This window comes from Atractosteus spatula, chromosome 3 (genome assembly GCF_055471065.1).
Source record: "Atractosteus spatula isolate fAtrSpa1 chromosome 3, fAtrSpa1.hap1, whole genome shotgun sequence".
Classification (NCBI taxonomy): domain Eukaryota; kingdom Metazoa; phylum Chordata; class Actinopteri; order Semionotiformes; family Lepisosteidae; genus Atractosteus; species Atractosteus spatula.
In genome coordinates this window covers 53,103,404-53,126,216 of record NC_142708.1, presented here as the reverse complement: position 1 = coordinate 53,126,216, position 22,813 = coordinate 53,103,404, and the positions used below count along the sequence as shown (strand labels likewise).

Sequence of the window (22,813 nt, the reverse complement as noted above, 5' to 3'; positions counted from 1 at the left end):
GCAGTAAATTAAGTCTTGTAAGTTGAGCACTGTTGAGCTGTGTAAGGGATTTGGGCTTCTAGTGGAAAATCTTTGAAGATTAGGGATGGATGGAGTTGTTGTACCTTTTAAATTGCTGTAGAAAAGGGTAAGAGTAAAACATGACTTTATATAAGAGTTCAGTGTTTACTTTGATTGAACTAGTAAAACTATTGCAGTAATTTATGAAAAAAGATAAGTTAACAGTGATGGTGTCAAGTTGACCTTAGGCATCCCACGTAGCGACTTGATCCTAGGAATGCACTGCAGAGGGGATATGAGACAGAAAACTATCCAAGAAATAATCAGAATGGGTCTAAATGTTCACAGATTACTATCTAGTGGGTTTGTAGTGGGTTTGACAGGCTGTGTTGGTATGGGGTTGAGCATAACAGGAAAAAATAATAAAGCAGTGGCATTGCCTGAATCAGTAGTGAATGGGTAGTTTTAATTTGTAAATGCTCTTATTTTTATGTTTCAAATAGAGTGAAAACAGACCAGAAAGCTGCAGTTTTATTATTTGCTAACACAAACGCTGCTTTTTCGTTGTTATGTTTTCTGTAACTGTAATAAAAGGAACTGTTTCTTGAGCTGCTAGGATGCCTATGGGTTTTTACTTTGCATTTTGTTGCCAGCATCTGCAGTTTGGCACCACCTTGTGTAGGGAAACGCAAATCAGATTTTTACTGGTGTTAATTTTTGATATTGAGTACATTTCGGTTCCTTTATGACTCTGTCATTAATAAAGTATGCAGCAAGTAATGCAGAGTTTCCATTAATTATAGGCGGCCACTAGCCACTTGAGAAGTTAACTTGGCGCTGGAAGAAAATTAAAAGAGTAATTGAAAATAAAGTGATTTGAAATAAATTACATTTTAAGTAATGCTGTAAAAAAACAAGGAGACACAGTGGACAAATAGGGAAAATGATAATACTTTTTAATACCACATGACTTGAGTATATGAAATAAAAATCCATAGTCTGTAATGTTTGTTTATACACCTGGTATACATATACTTAATGAAGTCACAGTATGATCCCTTTGAAGTAAAGTTCTCATCGGAAGAAAATATGGGAGACACCATGCTGTTATTGGAAAAGATTTTTCAAATGATTATTATTTCAGTGCTACAGATAGAGCAGAGATGATGACTCATGGCAAGCAATCAAGAAAAACATTTTCTATTTAAGTCTTGGCAACGTTTTTTAACCCTTCAGAATTATTTGACTGCAATACTGGAGAAAAAGGAGCCCTGCTAGAAATTAAATAAGAAATATACAGTGCATATGCATAAGCAGTTTTAGGAGTCCAACCAACTGTATCAAAAACCGACTGTAAACTTAAAAGTCAATTATTCATATTAGTAGCTGCTCTTAAAAATAAAAAGTACAAACAAATGTAAAAAAAACGTCATTATATGAAATCAAGCTGCTCCTTAACAATATTTAAGCAATTATATGGTTGTATAATGATCTTTTTCTCCCGGAGATTTGTGAATTAAGGTAATGGCAGTTCTGCCTGGCTTTACGAGAACCATCTGTGTTTCTAAGATGGTTGTTATTAAATACGTCTGTTGAATGATGCTGCATACTTTCACTTGACATAATTCGCCACAGACACTCCTCGTAAATTGGATAATCATAAGTGTGACTCTTGCCAGATATTTTGAGGGCGTTTTTTTTTAATTCTCTGCTTTTTCAAAGTAGAAGTGCTGCACAACAATATGCTGAGCTGATTCTCAGAAGTGATTGAAGACGTGTGTGAAACTGTTCTCTGTAGATCAAGTGGAGTGAAATGAACTGGAGAAGATCAGCACTGCACCCTGTTCACATTGCTTGCAGTACAGATGTTCTAATAGCAGTGGAGAAATGAGTGTGAATAATGCAGAATACAACCATTAAGTCTTTGAGCTTGTCGAGCCTACTGTATTATTTCTACAGTTTGCATTTTGTGGAATTTTCTACATACTTTAAAATGTAAATGGATGATTTCCATTAAACCACAAGTTTTTCTATTTTAAAATGCAAAATTGTGCTGCTTAGATTGTGTGCATAGTCTTCTGTTTATAGCCTACAGAAGTATGGTTGAACATGCATTTAATAGTTGACTCATCTTCAGTATTTAGATTAAATAAACACTAATAAATCCCTTCTGCGGTTTCCCACCCACTCGTCTTTACTGATCAGAAGGCTGGGGTTTATGCCGGTTGAAATGAAAGAGTATCACAACTGGAATAAAACTTTAAAGTTGGTGAGGTTTGAAATAATACATATAATTACTGATTGCAGCAACAAAGTATATGTAGTGTGTTTTTAAATGCTTCTAAATAACAATTATTGATATATTAAATGGGGGATGATATATTACAGGTAGGCTAGATTTAACTGAAACATATGACATTTAGTGATGCTACGGTTGTTACAGGAAGGAAGAGATACAGTACTGTATAGGTTAAATTATATCTTGTTCTCAGTTTTGTTTTTGATGGTGTTGGCTATTGATATTGTATTGACGTTAAGAATAGCTAGAATTAAACTTTGAAGTAAAACCCAGTCTTTGTGCCAAACACCCTTAATTTAGACATTTAAACAGCAAATATAATAATAATTGATATTTAATGATTGAGTTTTAATGGTAATTCTAAATATCACCCTGGTTCAGATAGCTTTAAATCTCTTATGTGTCTAATATAAAATCAGTGGTACAACCTTACAGGTAAAAATACAATAAAGGTGTTCTTTAAGTTATTTTAGACTTAGTTTTACCTCATTCAAATAAATGTAATTTAAATTGTTCTGAATGGCATGGTTCAAATTGTGAATTTGGATGATATAAATTGTGATATATAAGGATGATCTAGAGTTAAAAGGTGATAAATAAATGATTTAACTGTTAAAAGGCAGGAATCAACACCCTGAAATTAAAATTTACTAAACAGCTAAAACATGTATCAGTTTTAATTGAGACCAAACAGAAGGGTCAGAATTGTAAATTTTCTCTTTCTGTTAGATTTACCCTGATTTACCCTGTTTTTTGTGTTTTTGTTGCTATTTTTTTAATTTGAAAACCAACATCTTGATGGTTAACTCTCCAGCTTCACCTTCACTTATGGTAAATATGTACTTGCAGGTGTCCTGTTTATATAAGGCCATTTATGTGAAACTAACAAAAGCAACACTGACTCCTTCAAAAGTCCTAGAGTTTGTTCCTAAAATTAAAGTTTAATCTGCAAGACATTGTTCCAAATTCTCCTAAAGAAAGGTGGTAAGTTAGTATGAGAGAAATCTGACAATTCATAATCTTTGGTCTACAAGATCAAATATTATGTAAGCTGCCTTTGTTGCTTTTCATTTTTCATTGTGAGTACTAAAATACATGTGTACTTCTTTTAAATGTATTTGTATGGCCAAGCAGATTTCAGTGGTTTTTAACATACAGAAATACTGATTATTTTTCTGCTTCCCCCCCCTCAAGGGCTACAATTGAAGAAGCATATGCAAGGTCAATGACCAAGCTAGCCAGATCAGCTAGCAATTTCTCACAGTTAGGGTAAGTTTCCTAGCTCAACGGTTTACACAGCATCTGCTTTGCTTGACAGCGTGTGGACGCATGTGCATGTACCGACTGCTTTCAGTATCCTGTGTCCGTAATGTGGTCTTGGCTGCCAAGTGTTACTTGTTTTCCAGGACTTTTGCACCAGTATGGGATGTATTCAAGACCTCGACTGAAAAGCTAGCGATGTGTCATTTAGAGCTTGTTCGGAAACTTCAAGAATTAATTAAAGAAGTTCAGAAGTATGGGGAAGATCAAGCAAAAGCGCATAAAAAGGTATTTGTTCTGGTTTGAAATTACTGTATTGTAGCTATTTGAAGTTATCAAGACTTATAAAGTAATCCTTGTTTTCTAGAGTAAATAATAATAATGATGATGATGATGAATTTAAGTTACAGTGTGCTCATGTGAACTATCCACAACACATTAGACAGGATATGTCTGGTTTACTGACAAATCTCAAGTAAAGGGTTATTTAATAACTAATCTGATATTAATGATACAATGCAAGCTTATTCCGTGAGCTGGGAATTTGTGTGAACAGTAGTTCACACAAGACTGTGGTTCTGGGGGCTGACAACTAGTCTGTCTGCCTCTAGTTGCGTATTGCTGACTAGAGTTCCCCCATCCACAGCTAACCTGTGTTCCACTGAGTAGTTATCTTTCTGTCCTGTATCTCACTCCCTTTTAAAACAGCACACTTTGAATGCCTTGATCTTTGATGTAATCTGTTGTTTTGTGGTGCCGAACAGACAAAAGAAGAAGTTGCAGGTACACTGGAAGCTGTGCAGAACATTCAAAGCATCTCTCAGGCCTTGCAGAAATCCAAGGAAAACTACAATGCCAAGAGCGTGGACCAGGAGAGGTTAAAAAAGGAGGGAGCAACACAGAGAGAATTGGATAAGGTAGGGTCGTTTGTCTTCATTGGATCAGTCCTTCAGAGCTTATTTATGTGCTGCTTACAGAACATCATCTCTTGGCTCCCTCCATTGTGGGGTCAAGACCCCCCAAAAAATAATCTGAGGCTAGACAATACTTTTCTGTGGACATTATTTTAGACTTGTGAACACACCCTGTTCCATATGCAGAATTGAATAAATTTGAATAAAGACAAAAAAGTGTTTATTTCTAAGTAAAAGATCTGGCATGACCTTCTACGCTGTTGTGTGCTGGGGCAGCAGCATCATGACAAGAGATGCAAATAGGCTCAATAAACTCATCAATAAGGCTGGCTCTGTGTTGGGGCTGAGCCTTGACCCCCTGGAGGTGGTGGCTGAGAGGAGAATGCTGACCAAGCTCACAGCCATCATGAACAACGCCTCTCATCCGCTTCATGGGACTGTTAATTGGGCAGCGGAGCACTTTTAGCAACAGACTGCTCCAGCTACGGTGTTCAAGGGAACGTTTCCGCAGGTCTTTCCTCCCGGCGGCTGTCAGGGTGTATAACGCTGCCCTAGGCTAGGACTGTTAGCCCTTCATTTGCTCGTCTATGGACAGCATGTTGCTCCTTTATACTTTTTTTTGGACACTCAATCTGTATATACCTATGCACATTTTGCACATATTTTATTGTTTTTACAGTGACTATGAGCATATTTTGCACACACCTATGTATGTATTTATTTTTTATTTATTTATTTTATATTTATTTTGTATTGCTGTAGGCATTTTAATTTTTCATCTATTCTGATGTCTGTTTTTTTGCTTGTCTTGGGCTGGACTGCTGTAACACAATTTCCCTTCGGGATCAATAAAGTCTTATCTATATACCTCTATGAATTGGAAGGCCACTGATTTACAAACCATTTTGCAGATTAATCATCCATTTATAAGCTGGGGCAATAGTAAGATTTTAATATAATCTTGTTATATTTTAATATGTACTTTAATAGCTGAAGTGTGATTATTTCAACTTGGTTTTAAACTTGATTATTCTTAGTAGAAAAAAATGTCTTATTTTAAAACCATTACAATTTGTATCAAATAAATTGTGAGTTCCTAATATATTATAACTGCAGCTTTTATTGGCAGTGATACTAAATGATTTCTCGATTGAATAGCTAGTTTATCCAAGCTAACCTACATAGTATATGGGGATAACAGGTCCTTTATATGTACCTTAATTTAAAATGTGTGTATATTTGGGTGTGTTTGTGTACTTTAATGTAAAATATTTAGACTAATTAGCAGCGAATACTGGATGACTTTTCCCCTTATTTTGAAAAACCGAAGTTTGATGGAAAGATGTCATTAATTATTGATGTATTTTTCCACACAGGCTGGAGTAAAGGCCAAGAAAGCCACAGAGTCATATAAATTGTATGTGGAAAAATATGCCACAGCAAAAACAGAATTTGAACAGAAGATGGCTGAAACTGCGCAGGTAGGGTCATAGTTATATGTAACTCACCTTTGTTCTTCAGATACAATATATTCATTGTAACGACTAAGCCGACAATATATATTTTTCATGTTTTGTCGTGTTTGTTTCTTTCTTGAATCTGTTTACGAACATAGTGTTTCTCTTTATTTTTTTTCATTAGTTAGCCATTTTTGATCCAAATATATGAAATATATCCCCCATATTAACATTCAATGAATTTAACTTGGAAATACAGTTTAATGCCAGACCATTCGCATGCCTCCACTGTGACCTCGAAGTGGCGATGACAGCAGTTGTTGAATTATTATTTCAGTGATGGTGGTTTACTCCATCGAAAATAGTAAACATATGATGCCCCTGTGTCTTGTTTAAATATGGGAGTCTGTCCCTCCATAGCTGGCTCTTACAGACTTTTGAAGTTATCTGTACAGATTTATGGAGCTGTCTAATCCTAAAGAGTACAGTCACATTGAGGGCAGAGAACAAAACAATCCTATAGTAAACAAGATTGGTTACATAATTGCAGAAGCGCGCAGTGCTTGGTATGTGCCTCGTTAAAATCCATCTGTGCTGAAGAAACAGCAAAATAAAATGGAAACAAGTTTCCTTCCTAGTACTGCAATTGCTTTAGCAGTGTAATCATTGCAGTTTGCTTTCGATGTTGAAGTTAAAACAGGACTTGACTGGAAACTGAACTGAATTGAGTGTTTTCTTAAATTTGCTTCGCGCCAATAGAAAAAAATCCAGTAAATTACAGAGGGCTTGACATTGACCTTGCATTATTTTTGTACTTGGCTTTTTAACATTAATATAATAAGGCAGATCATCTAAAATATCCTCTCTTAATTTTAATGCTTTATGTGTGTTACTATTCCAAGTTTGCTGAAACAAAACACTAACTGTTCTCTAGCTGTGAATATTATGTGTCTGTCAGGCCCTGTGTGACACTGAACGCCAAGCTGCTAGATACTAATATTTGCATCTATTCCAAAAATATACTGGTTTTACCATCGTATCTTATTAATATTTTATGGTAAGCGATACGTCACAAATACATCACAAATTATGGTATATGTTATTCACATTGCTTGGGTAACACTTTAATTTTAGAAAAAAAGTTTTTAATTTAAGGAGCTTTTTAAACACAACGCATAATAATAATTTAAGTGGTCTTTATCCACTTAATTTGCGTGCCTTGCTCCTGATGCTCGCTGAGATAGGTTCCAGATCCCCCTTGACCCAGAAGTGGATAAAGTGGTTAGAAAATTGATGGATGTATGATCCATTTATATTTTTATTACAACTTACTGACAGAATTGTTTGCGTCAGTTTTACATCAGCTGTAACACAATATTACAGCAGAAGAAACGATTATATATTTTTCAAGCATAATGCTGTAATGAACTACTTGGTGGTTTGGAAACATCGGCAGAGGAATAGGAAATGCTTTTGTTCAAATCAGTATAGGGCCTGATCAACTACATTACTTAGTAATGAAGTCAATCTTTTATTAAAACAATGAAATACATTTTTTTATTAAATGGAGATCAATCCATGTGGTAAAACAGAATGTAGAGCCCCAGTTACCAAACTCCTTATATGCAAAAACATTCATGTAGAACTACAGTGTAATTTTTATCAATTGTAGTGATCTATCAGTTCTGAATGAATATAGTATATTAACATATTAAATCAATAATAGGCATAAATATGTAATCACTTTTAGGTTAAATGGCAAAAATTCTTTCCTTGCCGGATTTGAGTTCTTACAAGACAGGCTCATACACAACATCTAAGCTCCAAAAATGTAGATCCTTTTACCTGAGTGGTTTAAAAAAATTAAATGGTGAACATTTTTCCAACAATATACAGCTGAGCTAATTATCCAGGTGAGTGGGATTGGTGTGAGCAGAAAATGCAAGCCGGAATATTAAACCAGTTGTCCATTTGTTGTTATATGCTGAATCATAGCAAAGCAAGTTCTCTTTTCACTACCACTGTACCAGTTACAGCTACATATTTTCAACTTCAGAAACAATTAAATCACAGATGAATAAATGAACAATAAAAAGATGGGGAGTAGTGCAGGTGAAGGGATCACAGTGAAACACACAGAAGGTGTAACAGGTGAGGGGATTGCAATAAAACACACAAGGAGTAACAGGTGAGGCGATCACAAACTCACATTGTAGCACACACAGTACCAGTACAGGACAGGAGACCGTGGTATAGCCAGAATTCATGTTACACCCCACAAATTTTACAGCCACTTAAGTCAAAAAGTCTACATCAAGTCTATTGCTGGAAATTCACTAGATTGTTTCCTGATCCAAATCTGACCCCTCACTGGCACAGCTCCCAGGTTGGCTTTAATAATGAAAGATGATTTTCATATATACCTACAGTAAATGCCAAATTTCTACCCAGTGATTAACTGATACGTAGGTATAGAGCCTGTATGTATTTCGACTTAAAGTTCCCGTCCAAATATCTAAACACTGATTTTCTCTTTACAACTATAGGTAGGTTTTTTGCAAATCAAAAATGTATGATTTTTTTCCTCTTATGTTTGAGGAAACGGAAATAACTTTCCTTGTTGGTGCCAGTGTTTCGGTTTTGCTTCTTTAAGTGTAAGGTCACGAACACCTCACACTTTGGGCATGTATTTATCTATACCATCCTTTAATATTTAATACCCACTGCGTCACATGCCCCATGGTTTTAGCCATGGTTTACTATTCACACTGGAGTTATTCATGAAACAATACGAACCGCAAAGGATGGAAAGTACACCCCCATTAGAACAGCTTTTCTCTCTTCTGTTTTTTACATCCAGAGATAATACTGTCTGAATGTATCTCATGTATGGGCCACCCCACATAATTGATAACGTCTGTTAAGTTGCATGATGGTGGCATCTGCATTGAGGACCACCCAGGACTAAGGACACAGTGTGCATTAAAGAACAGTAACATGCTCTATTTTATGTGTCATCTAATGGAGCCCAACAAGCATGCTCCTAAATTAGGCCTTTAAATTGGTTCTGTCTAGCTTATTTTAATGTATCTTGATTCCTTGCTAGTTTTGAAATTGGTAGAAAAGGAAATTGGATGTCAAATACAGACATGAAAGTAATTTTGGAACAATAATGCAGGATCAGGAAAAGTCATTTTAACTCGGAGTTTTTGCGGTCTGCAAATCTGGATTTCTTACAGATCAGCAGATATGCAGTTGCAGTTTTTTTAATGAGGGTGATTTGTTTGTAGAAATTTCAGGATATTGAAGAAGCTCATGTTGTTCACATGAAGGAGATGATCCAGTCATATTCTCAGGCCATTGAAGAAACGCATATACAGATCGGAGAGGTGAGTTTAATCTTTCAATACAATAACTATAAAGAGTTGTCACGGCTGCCTTTTATGTGTGGTTTAAAATGTGTTTTTTATTTATTTTTCTGGATTATTATTATGATAATAGTTACAGTTGTTACACTTAATTATTTGTACGGTCTATGTTTTAACTAAAATAGACCGTCAGCTTGATGTCTGGAAGAAAAAAAGCTTTCACTCTCGTATGACTTCTTCAGGGGCAGATGACACCATTTTCATAGATGTTATGGTACTGGCTTAGATCTGTGATGTTTTGAAAGTATGCCAGATCAATTAGTTAGGGTTTTGATCCCCTTAATCTTTTAATTGAGAACCAGGAAATGCTCTGAGGAACATTTCTTTGATCCAATTAAAATTCTAATCAAAAACAGTAGTAGTAGTTCAAAACTACAAGCTTTTAATATGTTTTTGTTTTGGAGAGATGGATATAAGAAGATGTTTCTTTTAGGCTATTCCACAGGTAACCTTTATTGGTACTAATTTTACATTTTGATTGAAGAAATAGTTTAAAGATAGTGGTGATGATAATCGTTCATACAAAAACTTGTGTTTAGTGTCAGATATGTGATAAATGAAATACAAAAGGACATAATACGATACAGGAAAAGGATTCGACAAATATGATCTTGAAAAAATTCTGGGATTCTCTTTTGACCTGCATTCTGTATAGCCTTAGAGTGTCTAATGGGCAGAGCTGCCTTGGCTGTATGCAGTGAAGTCAGAAGTATATAAAGCCCAGAGAGATTACCTTCGGCAAACAGATTCTACTCACAAGCTAAGGTGAACAGTGATTCTTGTGTTTGAGGACCCACCTTTCCAGTTAGCAACTGTGATTTAAACATTTTAAATTCAAAAATTATGGCAAAATGTTTTGCATAAAAACTTGCTTCTGAATCACCCCACAAAGATAATGAAGTGATTGTTATGTTCATTAATGCCAGTGGGTGGCGCCACTTTCATTAAGAAATGGGATAATTAAGTGCGGCTGTCATTAATTAGGCTACATAGCAGACTCGGGCTAAGGAATTTATTGTCAAACTACTGCGATGATTTACTGTAATAAAAATAATCATCATTTCATAATAAATAACAGTAAGTTCTATTACTATGTTGGAGTGACAATCTATATGGCAGTGACTAAATACCTTGTGATTTACACATTATGTGGGATCTAGTCATGTTTTCAGTTCTTTAGGCAGTCTTTACAGTGTTTTGAAGTATGTCATTCTAAAGCAAATATTCTAGTGCAAAATCGGAATTAAATGTGAAGAATACAGGCAATGGGAGGATGTGCTCTTGCAGGCTCTTGTTTGTGCATGTGAACAGACAGGAGGAGAGAGGCGACATGCCGGCACTGACGTCATGCCCAGGTCTTGGCCTGTTGTCGGCAGCACCATTTGACAGGTTGCGTGTCCCGAAATGAGCATTTACTCTCCCGGCCCTTGCGTCCCGCAACGGTGCAGTAGGTTAATGCTCTCTGCTGCGCCTAGAGGGATGCTTTGTTGTGTTCACAGAAACACGAATGTCTTTGTGGGCAGGTAGGATGACACAGCTGGCTCTCTTCCCCTCTGCCTCCAGCTCCATCTTGCCGGCAAGCTCCTGCGCGGTGATCCGCCCCGCTATCAACAAAAAAGCCGTTTTTTTTAGCCTCGCGGTTTGTCCTGTCAGGCCGAATTTTAGAAAGGGGATTCCTAATAAAAATGGCATAAATAAGCAAATCAAGACAAGCTGCTTACTGGCAGAGAATAAAAAAGAGGCCTCTTTGCAGTGCCTGGCAGCGAACACCAGGCATATTGCTTTTGTCGTCACAACTGACTGTCCGTCAAAGCAAGTACAGACCTTATCCCCCAAGGACATGTGCTGTCAGCTGTCAAACCCTACCTCCTCCACAGAGTTCTGTAATGTTGAGATACATTGGAGATTTCATGGTTGTCATGCTAAGCAAGCAAGCCTCAAACAAGTTCTTTTTTTTCCATTTGTTTGAAAGAAAGCTGACTAGCTTTTTTTGATTCAGTAGTATATCACTGATGGAGCAGTGAGATGGAGTTCTTTATTAATTGTTTTTGGCCTCTTTGCTTGTGTTGAAGGTTCAGAATGAATTTGTAAACAACATGGAGAACACTACAGTAGAAAGTCTGATACAGAAGTTAGCAGAGACGAAAGGAACAGGAAAAGAACGACCTGGTAAGAGTTTGTTTTCCACTGGGGGGGGGGGGGGGAGAATTGCATTACCTTCTCTAAGTCATACCTTGTTCACATTCTGTAATTTACATACTTTGAGCTAATCTACTGAAGAAACAATAGCTTTCCACCAATAACACTTTTTTGACTACATCTGCTCACTGGCTGTTGATTTTCAAAATACCTTTAAAAGCTACACACTGGAGTCTTAAGGCTCCCTTGATTACTGTAGCATTGCATAGTTTACACAAGAGTAATTGTTGAGCCATGACCCCATAAAGCTAGTTTTGACCACTTAGTCCAGGAGTTAAGCAAAGCCGTACTACTCGTCACATGCCTACTGGAATGTCAAGACTGCCTACTTTTTCATGAGATTAAATTTATTGAGTTTGAGAGGTTTTCTTAATTACCTCTCTCTTTTCTTTTTGAGTCCTTTGGCTCACTTTTTTTTTTCACTGTCCCCCCTTTCCGTGTTATTCTGACATTTCTGTTTTTGTTTCAGACCTCTACCATATATGAGTAGATCATTTGATGCTGGCAAAATTGATTTGAAAGACTTAGCCTGTGTATTCAAGACGTTAAAAACCAAGGTTTTCGTGTCTGCTTGAAGCAAAGTAATGTTTTGATTGCAGATCTGAATAAAAGAGAAACCTAAAAGCGCCCAACTGGGGTTTCCTCATAATAGAAAAGGTAAAATATCCACACTGACATGGGATACGTTTTGCAAGCAAATTTTAGAAGTGAAACTTTGCAGGGCTTTACAACTTGCCACATTTACTGCAGTTACTGCAGTTATCAAACAGTTAAGCATTACTGTCATTTGCACAATTTCCTGGACACATAGTGTGACAAGAGGTTTGTCCAAATATGGGCTTACCTTCCGTGTCAGGATAGTATATTAAAAAAACAGCAAAAGCAAATGACAGGAGTTGATGTACAAGACGTATTTTAAAGTAAAGGTTATTGCATGATGTTTAAAAGACGCAAGGACATCATGTGACGTTCACTCTGTGAAGACATCCTCTTGTACTGTATTTTTTGTACTGCGCCTCCACCTGCACTCATGCCACAGCACATCCGTTTGTTTTTACTCGAAGAACTAAAATTGAAAAAAGGCTGAACTAAAAGAAATTATTCACAGGTCAAGTTTCTGTTTTCCTTACCGTATGCGGATGATGTCCTTTGCAGTCTGGACCATATGTCATAAAAGTTAATGATACTTTACATTGCATCAGATACTGAAAACAAAGGGAGTTCTTAAGTGTGTTTGTGTATACACAAAAGTTGACCTTTGTGTTGAGGCTCAGCATCTAAGCATCAGGAGTGATCATTTGTTTTGACAGCAGAATTAATTGAGGCTAAAACAGTTGAAATTCCACTTGTATCAAGCTGTTCATTAGAAATTGCACTCTGGCTTCAGTGCTGTCAGAAAAATAACCTGGCCTCCTATGATTAAATAGCAGAATGATGGCCGGTCCAGTGGTTTTGAGAGAGAGGTTGAATAAACTTTCTACTGCGGAAACAATTCTGAAGTGACACGCTGCAAGGGGGGTCAGAGTGTGCATTGATATCCAGCTGAGCTGTCAACTGGCTCCGAGCCAGGCACGCAAGGGCTCTGCCGCTTCCAGCGCCATGTGAAGCATATGCAATTTCAAAAACTGTCCTTCTTTCATGCGTGAGTTTGTGCCTCGGCAGAATCTTCTTTTATATAAACCAACCTTCTGCCTTGCTTACAAACTGTTTAAACAAAGCTTAATGCCTCCCTGTTATGATTTAGGTAAGAACGGCGTGTTTGTTGTTGTGCGTTTGAGGAAACCTAGTTGAATATAAGAGAAGACTGGTGTGAGCGGGTCTGTTTCACAGAGCTTGAGTGCTGTTTTGCCTTTAGTGTGTGTTTACCCGTTTAACTTAGTGCATTCTAATGTACAGTATTACCATTACACGCACTTTTGTGTAATACTTTTTAGGCACACTTTTTAAAATATTAATTGATTTTGTGGTTGGTAGAAAGGTTTTTCCTCCAAAAATGTCCCCCTGCCCCTCAAAAAAAAAAAACACTACTTGCTCAGGTAGTGGCATCAGAGAATCACACATTTGGAGCCCGAATCTAATTTAAAAATTATTATACCTGTCATGACTCTGCAGTGTACCTAATGTCTATTCCTACAATGGAAACATGGAAGCAGAGCCTGTGTTATCACCATTGTACCAGATTTGGAAGAGCATAGCTTTTTGTTTTGATTGTATCTAAGTATGCAAGGTAGTCACATCATTGTGTTGGCCAGGGTTAGAAAATAAACAAGGGGCCAGATACTGTGAGGATACTGTGCAATAGAGTAGATCAGTTATTGCTGGGCTATATCCACTCGATGATGCATGCCTCTTGTGATGTTTTTCCCAGTACAGCACTGTGAACAATGCATTAATTCTACATTCGGCTTGGTTCTCAAGGGAAACAATATTGAACCACTGCCACATTTATTTGACTTAAATATCATTAGGTTTGTTTTTTCAGGTCAAGGGATTCTGTGTTACCAAATACTGCTTGACAATCACATGTGGCCTGGTTGTGAACAGTGTTACCATCTTCTAGATCTGTTTTTTTCTACAAAAAAGAAGAATAAGTCACTAAAAAATTATGGTATCTTCTGGGATTATTTTTCACAGCCATTAAAAAGCTGATTTTTCAAAATCTAAAATCAGTTAGATTATGTGTTCTATGTTGCAGTAAAAGAAAAAAATGGAAACTGTCTTAAAATTGTGTCAACGTTTTTGTTGTGATTGAGATAATAGCTGAATACAAAACGATATTTTTGAAGAAGTCAAGTGTAAGAGAGTTATTTAACACAATTTCAACCTACATTATTCCATTTTCAAAAAGGATTTGTATTTACTATTGTGATAATGAATCTTTTGTATTTATAAAAATGTATAGTAAAGTGGTAAAGCAAAGCACTGTGTTACTACAGTGTTAGGAATTGCAAAAAAAATTACATGTATTGTGAGTGCCCTTATGTTTTGATATTTTTGATATTTTTATGTGTGAAGTGTTTCAATAGATCAGCCCTAACCTAAATCATTTTTAAATCATGTTAAAAAAATGAAAATGTCCCCATTTGTAAGGACCAAAGCTTTGCATGTGTAAAGAAGTTTCTCATTTCCATAATTATCCACATTTCATTATTTATAGTCTTTTTTTGCATTGATTGGCTAAAGTGTGCATTAGTGTTAGTCAAGAAAATAAAATGGACTTTCCTCACCACATTTTCCCCTGGGATCTGTTAAGATTCAATATTTTCAAAACACTTGAGTGTCCTGATTTTATCTGGAAAAAAAAAACCCTGAGAACCTTACTTTAAAAGTGCAATGCTTTAAAGCTGGCTGTGCAAAACTGAGGAGTGTTAAATCACGAGTGGCCTTTGTTATTATTTTCAGGGTCTCTTTTTTTCCCCCACAGTAAAACCATAGGAAACCTGTAAATTAAACCGTGTGTTTTCTTCTTTGGAATAAAATTAATCTAACCTGCTGGAGTAAGGAATTGTAACAAGTCCAAATAGTACAGACATGACAATGCTGCCTTCTTGCACTTGTGTGCACATGTGAAGCGTTGTGCACAATCACTTTAATGTTGGCATATTACATTGTTTGTATGTAACATTTTCAGATAATTATGTTCATCTGTGTACTTGCACGCCTAGTGCAGATTCATACAGATGTTTACTTTGAAAGAATAGAAGACCTCAGTGGTGCCCACCGAAAACCTTTGGGTCTATGTATTGTGCTGTATTGCTGCGGCTCCCCACTTGGCAGTAATCAAGAAATGACTGCAATTCAAGCCAAGAATGAATAAATCCATTTGTGATATGTCATCAAGCAACTTTTTTCCCCCCCTGTTTCTTTTAGGGCCGATTGAATTTGAAGAGTGCAACACTGCCATTGCCACGGAAGGTCAGTTATGACATGTCACTTTAATGCGAACTCATTTGCGTTAAATAGATTGTTTTTACATTTGATGAAAATGCATTTTAAAACTGTGTCAGAATAATGTGAATATACAAAATCTGCAGACTGGACTGTAGAGTGATTTATCAGTATGGATACGTTTCAGCCCTGCACAGTTATGCTGCACTGCTGTGACTATCTGAGGACCAGCTCAATTCTTTGATATATATAGTTTAAGATTTTGTGCCCCATAAAAGCAAACATTATTTTGGAAGTATTTGTTTTTTCCTGGAATTGAATATATATAGTATTAAGGCATATTGCTTTTACAGCTATCTTGATATGCTCTCTTAATTAAGCAGTTGTATTATGTTGGGTTTTTTAAAATTTAGGAGCAAAGCCACGGAAAAGAAAACCATTTGGCATACCGGGTCGCAGGAGAGATAAGGATACAGATTCAACGTAAGTGCAAATTTCACTCAGGCTGGTAGACATTGTCATTAAGTATTTTCAGCATAGAGGGAGCATCTAGAAAAAAAGGGAATATTTGGGAAAATAATTTTGTCAGAATTAAGGAGTCTTAATTGGAAAACAAAATGTGTAATTGGTTGCTATCATTTCCGTTGATCTGCAGTTTTGACGTTTTAACTCGGTGTAATTACAGTTGCAGAGTTCAAAAAGCAATTTGTTTTCTAACTACAAATGTCATTTGAGGTACTCCAAAATGTCAGACACAGCAACTGAAAGAGCAGTGGTGATGCCACCAGCGTTGTCATACGTGTGAAAGCTCCCTAAACAAAATGATAAAGCAGTGACTCAAATTTGAATAGGTCTGTTTATTGTTCAGATTCAGTTTGGGTGTTTTGTAAATTACAGTATGTATAATATTTTGTTTTTTTTTCCATTCTGGCTGAAACATAAATACATTTAAGCAAACTAAATATAAAGGAAATCCACCATTGCAGTGTTTTGATTAAATATTCTCTTTTTAGGGAGTCGACAGAAGCTGAATCTGTTGTGAGTAGTTCATTTTGTTCTACATCTTCATATAATAAAAATTCTAGTATACCTCAACATTTGACTAAATTGTTTAAACTGACTGACTTGTATTTCTGTTTTTCAATTTTCATTAAATCAATACAATTTAAATTTGTCGTACACTGTTCATTTATTGGTTTTGACTTTTTAAATGAAAAAAAGTGTATTTCCTAAGACTACAATTGACTGAAAATCCTCCCATGGGACTTTTCTCTTATTTGTGTTGATTTCATTTGGTTTACATAGTTCAACAGCAACAGTCACATCTTCAGCCTATGCTGTGCTTTTACAATTATATGGTATTGTTAAAGAATCTTTAAACATAAATCAATTCCTGCTTTAGTTTCCATTTCTTTTGCCTCTGTGTTTTCTATTTAAACTATCTTTCTTTGTGTGTATATAATTCAAGAAGACATCCAATGGAGCTCCCTCTGGCTACTATGGGAGAATAGATTTACTGAATGCTGTAAGTAAACACCTTTAGGCACAATCCATTTCCACACATGTATTATACTTCTTATTGTTATTTTAGTGGAATTTTAATAATAAAATAGTTCTTGCCCTATGCAGTATTAGACCTAATTCTTTTTAGATGGGTTCAAATGCTTCTGGCTTGCATTATTAATACAGCTCTGTGTCCAACCAGGTCTAGGATAGCATGCATTCATACAGCAGAACTTGGCTATGTGTTATGCTATTATACTGCCAGTCATGCTTTGGGAAATTGATATGCTGTGTGGTTGCTCTTAAGGGAAACTCTTTCTTTTTCCTTGTTTTCATTACTTTTGTCTCTTCAGGGAGGGGTCTCTGCATCTAGACCTACCAGTCTTTGGATGAAGTGTTTCTTTTTTTCTTGGATACACTAACTTTTTCCAATGAATATAAGAGTTAGTCTTGTAAGGAAATAATGTATTACAGTGAATTGGAAGGTCTGAACTTCACATGGTTTTGATTACAATGACTGCCTTTGATAAAAAAAAGTCTGATCTCACAAGGGTATTGTTTTGAATTTTCTGTACTGCATTGCATATTTTTTATTAAGGTGATAAATATTTTTGTTGTTGCCTTGAACATTTTTACTTGTATTTATTAATTTATTAAACACAGGTCTTTTCCTCCTTCAGGAAAATAATTTAAAGGTCTAGGCAGCTGACTGTTCATATTGATTTCTTATTTCTTACAGAATGCCCCGCAAGTTGATGATGAAGGTTTCTGCATCAGGCCAGAAGTGAACGAGAATGATATCCTGCAATACTGTTACAGAACCAGCAAAAGACTACTAAATCGGAATAACATAGACCAGTAGGATCAGATTTAAGGTCCTAGAAATAATCCTTCTGGGGAGCTATTCTCCTGCTCATGTAACAATAATTCCTTTTGTCTTTAATGGTTAAAAATATAGCTAAAACATTTAACAGTATATATCCTTTTTAGGTATCTGAAATGGCATCTGAGTGAGAACATATGTTATCCACCAGAGCTCATACAGAATGGAACTATCAAAGCTTTTGTGTATAAACACAAGTCCTTAACTAATTAAATACATGCCAAAGACAATTTCTACTCGTCAAGCGATTCTGATGATGATGAGGAACCCAGGAAATTCCGGGTTGAGATTAAACCTGTTCAGCCCAACAATGGAAATCATCAAGCAATGTCTTCGATAGATGAACTGAAGGCTTCTGTAGGGAACATTACATTGTCACCATCTGTGTCGGTAAGTAAAAAACCTTGCATCTATTAAGGCTAGGAAAAAAATACAACTAGATCTGTGTTCCTTTTTAAAAAAAACAATGTAATAAGCAGCATAACAATACTGAGATTCCTGATAAAACATGCTAACTAAAAAAGTACACGCAGATTTGCAATATACAGCTTTAGCCACTTTGAATAAAACCACATATTGTGTGCACTGGTTGCTGCGCTTAATAGTTCATTTACATTGTGCGCAGACAAGTTTACTTGAGGAAGAAAAACTGGCACAGGGGATTTTGTTACATGTAAACAGTGAATAAACTGAGTGTTCTTTCTTCAACATATGAATCCTCTAGAGAAAACCTGTCACATAAAAGCACATGCTGCAATTTTGAAGCTGTCATACACTCTGGATTTCGGCTTCTGATTTCCTGTGCCATGTTGGAAACTCATCATTAATTTAACATTTTGTGTCTGAAGCACTGAAACATTTTAGCAGATGCCTATAGGCTGCTCGTTGGTCTTCCTCTCAATTATTGGAATGCCATCTTAAAAGTAAAATTTTTCATCCATCTGATCACCTTGAGAACTGTGTGCATTTTTTAGGTTTAATCCCAAATTCTGTTGTACATGTTGGATATACCTCTGGAACACTAGATGGCGACAGTAGATGTAATATGAAATCATTAAAGAAGCCCTTTAAGTATTTCCAGACAGAATTATAAAGGGATCAACTGCTAAAGGAAATGTAGCATTTGCAATGAACCAAATACGGCTCTATAATATTCTGTAATTTAAAAAAAATATTTCGCTTGACTAACAACAAATAAGGTATCGGAGAAACCAGTCAGCTGTGTTCAATATCTTTCAAAGACAAGTTGATATATTTTGTAGAATCTCTTGTTTCCTGAGAGACTGTGATGGATTTTAAGTTGTTTCAGGCAAACCCTAAAGTTTGATCCATTACCTGCTTGAGTTTTTTTCCAGTAATATGACAAAAACATTCTGCTTTCATTATTTCAAAATGATGGTTAATAAGAAACGGTTGTTGTGTAACATTGTCCAGAGTACATACATAAGCAATCATTTTTTTACAAGTTAACAATTCACTTTATCCTCATCATTTCAAGTAATTTCATGCTGACTGTCAGCATAAATGCTGTATTTCAACACGTTTATCTAATTAGAATTATAGAGGTTTATTTGCAGTTGAAGCTTTGATGTATGTTGCAATAGGCTGTTTACCAGTTATTATCATTATTTGTAATATGGTAGTGACACGCATTAAATTAGAGTATGTATGTAATACATGTAGTACATACATTTCACCTGTAAGGGATTCTTGGGCCATTCTTGGGAAATAACAAAAGTTGTTTTTATAATAGTTCAGAACTGATGACATTTTTACTTTGCTTTCATCTGTTTTATGGAGTGAATGGAATTTGTAATGTATTTGTGATACAGTCTCACTATAAAAGAAGTATGCTATGCCCATATAAATCACACCTACATAGCTCTTTACATAGATTATATTGATAAATATCTAATAATAAAATAAAATATTATATTTGCTATATGACTACTTAAATGTGTGAACAAGACATGTTGTTGATTAATTATATTTTGTTACAGCAGTTTGAAGGTAACAAACCTTAGCAGATTAGCTGTAAAATACTTGTGTATTTGCAATACACTTTGATGGTTATTTTAGGTACTGATTCATATCTGATTGTCGAGTGGTTTTAGTCAAGAAGACCTTTATGTATAGCTGAGCATGGGGTGAAGTGCAATATATAACACAGAATTTGGACTGGAAAACTTTGGAGTACAAAGAATTAATATATTAGTTTGATTTAACTTTACCTTCACTTTGGGTACTCTGAAAAAGAAAAATAAGCAACCATACACACTGCTGAGCACTGATCCTCTTTAAAAACATTTTGAATTGTCAAATAGTACTTTAACATTAAACAACCTTTTTGTTTCATGTACCACCAAAAATGATCAAATGTATACATAATGAGCTGATACTCCATCTCACAGTACATTCAGATTCAAATAAGGATTAATATGACATGTTTTCACAATACAAGTTTTGTAAGTGTTAACATTTGTATAACCGACCAAAAAACAATTTTTGCTTCTCTATAGATTATATATGTTTTATATAAAGAGTGAAGGGGGATTTACAGCAATTCATATAGTTATTATCCTTAAATGTTAATGTTGTGTGATATTATAGAGATCTCCACACCCTGTGAATTAATGGTATGATAAGTTGCTATAACTATAAGAAAAGCATAAGTTTTGCGTGGTTTTATAAGCATGGTTTTCTTTAAATCTATGACATTTTATCTCTTTTCCATCATGTTTTACAAGTTTACAGTCCATTGTTTCTGATTCCATTAGACTCAGATCGGACGCTATCAGTAGATACGTAGTTTCCTGTTTCACACTGTAGTTTTAGACTTATCGAAATGGTGTTAAACCAACGATAATTTAAATAATGCTAATATTTACAGTCCTATTCAGCTGATCATTAAACATCTGTTTAAACACTGTTTACCCTAGAGGAGCAAAAAGATGTATTAAACTTTTCAAACAAGGCCTGTGCCATATATAAAATAATACAAAAGCACAGGATTTCAACAAAAAGTTAAAAAGCCATGCAGTGAGCTGAAAGAATCAAATTTCTCCTTTGAGAGGTAACACTTCTATATGAAGAGTGACAATTACGTCTATGATGGGTTACACATTTCATACTTTAATTACTGATATTGATTTCTGCCAGCAATAAAACAAGTCTTTGCTGTGGTTCATTGTTTTGTTTGTTTTTGTTTATTTTTCTGAAAATAAAATGTTTGTGCAAAAAAAATAATGGAAAAAAATTGAGCTTTGCTCTCTAAAGATGTGTTGTCAAACGTTCCCAAATACAGAAAAAATTCAGATGATGACTAATGTTGTATCATCTGGTGTAAATTATTGAAAGAGTTTTTTCAAACCTGTTCTTCAACTCCCTTATGTGGAATTCTTTATTAAAATAGCAGTGGAAGTAAAGTGTGTGGCCAGAACATAGTAATTGAACCCATTTGCTTTTCAGTGCCTGTGGGATCAACTGTAGCTTTATAGGTCTCCAGTGGTTTAACGGTTTAACTGTATTTCCTTTACTTTTTTGCAATGCATTATTAAAATTAATGCACAAAGTTTCCATTTGGTTCTACAGAAGTAGATTTCTTCAGCACACTGCTGTGTCAGAGTTGATTTAGAGTTCCATGCTTTTGACTCATGAAAGTGTTTTCTGTGACTGTGATTGAGTGTTTTACAAAGTTAAGTATTGCATTCAATCTTTCAGTATTTTTCACTGTAAGTTTAGTGTCTGGAATGCATTAAAACCTTGCTTAAAGTGCCCAGGAATTTATTATCATTATTGTGCAGAGAAGCTAAATGATTCACAGGGACCGTGCAGTAATACAGTGTGTATAAGAACTAAATATGAAATAATTTATAACTTGAATGATTTTTTTTTCTCTCTCATGCTTCCTTTAGAGGACTAGTCCGGTGAGTATTTTGAGGATCCCCCTTTTAAGGCTTAGCTTACCCAGACTATATTTTGGCAGTAGTCATTTTTTTGTCTGTGTTTTGTTTTCAAAGTTGTTGTGTTGTTGTTTTCTACTTTATTAATCTGTACTTGACATAAAATTAACTGATATTCCCACAGTAAAAGAAAAGGAGGGTATTTAAAGCTCATGCACACTCCTAACTTGACACGTTAATTAAGAATGAGAAGCACAGACGTGTTACGAAAGGGTGTGAGTCCTGTACAAGAGTTAAAGAAAAGACTGTGATGAAAGAAAGCATTTTCGGCATCTCAATATCATTCATTCTTTTCTTTTCACTTTCAATAATGCCATACCACTTATTAAGCAGCGCATTGATACGTACTGTATCACTGTAACCATATAACGTAACTGTATATGGTTACTTTATGCTGTTCATTTGTAAGCCTGAAGTCAGGGCTATTTTACTGTCTATCTTACTGCAAATTTCTCAGAAAAGCAGCTTCTGAGATGCATAACTGATCTCAGCGCAAACCAAAGAGCTTTGCTGTTCTGTTTTCAGTAGCCTCTTTCTAGAGCCCTGCCTAAGTAATTATTAATAACACAAAAAGTACTCTCTGTAAATTGTTTTAATTATTAATTTGTGTTTTATATTTCTCCCTTGCTTATTTTTATGTTGTTATTGTTGTTTTGCCTTGACAATGCATGTTTTTGTTTTCTCTAGGCTCAGATGAAAAGGAATTCATCCAGTGAGTATTTTGCTTTTCTTTTAATATTCCCTTCTAATGTCTGACTTTAGACTTTTGGTTTCACAGAAGGCAATTTAAAATTTCATGAACTGCACTTCATAAAGGATGTGTTTCCTACAGTTGTTTCCAGCTTTGTCTAAGCTAACCTATATTAGATACAATGTCCGTATAAAAACAATATATTTTATAGTTATTCCATCATTGTTGTTACATTACATTATTTATAGTTTTTTCTTTAACTGAAAATGTGAGACATTGATGTATGATTTCATTGAAAAACAATTTTGTTTTTCAATTTGTACAGTTTG

The 22,813-nt window shown here is 35.3% G+C and overlaps 1 protein-coding gene across 1 annotated transcript in view; it reads left to right on the top strand.

Annotated features, from left to right (window-relative positions):
* The window catches only part of fcho2 (FCH and mu domain containing endocytic adaptor 2), a 70,498-nt gene that overhangs the window by 21,996 nt on the left and 25,689 nt on the right, over positions 1 to 22,813 (top strand). Inside the window, exons 3-16 of the mRNA XM_088910295.1 lie at positions 3,494 to 3,568; positions 3,706 to 3,847; positions 4,324 to 4,476; positions 5,850 to 5,954; positions 9,221 to 9,319; positions 11,431 to 11,527; positions 15,428 to 15,472; positions 15,859 to 15,928; positions 16,459 to 16,483; positions 16,914 to 16,970; positions 17,688 to 17,747; positions 18,051 to 18,221; positions 21,746 to 21,757; positions 22,481 to 22,505. Coding sequence (XP_088766421.1) covers positions 3,494 to 3,568; positions 3,706 to 3,847; positions 4,324 to 4,476; positions 5,850 to 5,954; positions 9,221 to 9,319; positions 11,431 to 11,527; positions 15,428 to 15,472; positions 15,859 to 15,928; positions 16,459 to 16,483; positions 16,914 to 16,970; positions 17,688 to 17,747; positions 18,051 to 18,221; positions 21,746 to 21,757; positions 22,481 to 22,505 — 1,136 coding nt within the window. The remainder of the gene's footprint in view (positions 1 to 3,493; positions 3,569 to 3,705; positions 3,848 to 4,323; positions 4,477 to 5,849; positions 5,955 to 9,220; positions 9,320 to 11,430; positions 11,528 to 15,427; positions 15,473 to 15,858; positions 15,929 to 16,458; positions 16,484 to 16,913; positions 16,971 to 17,687; positions 17,748 to 18,050; positions 18,222 to 21,745; positions 21,758 to 22,480; positions 22,506 to 22,813) is intronic.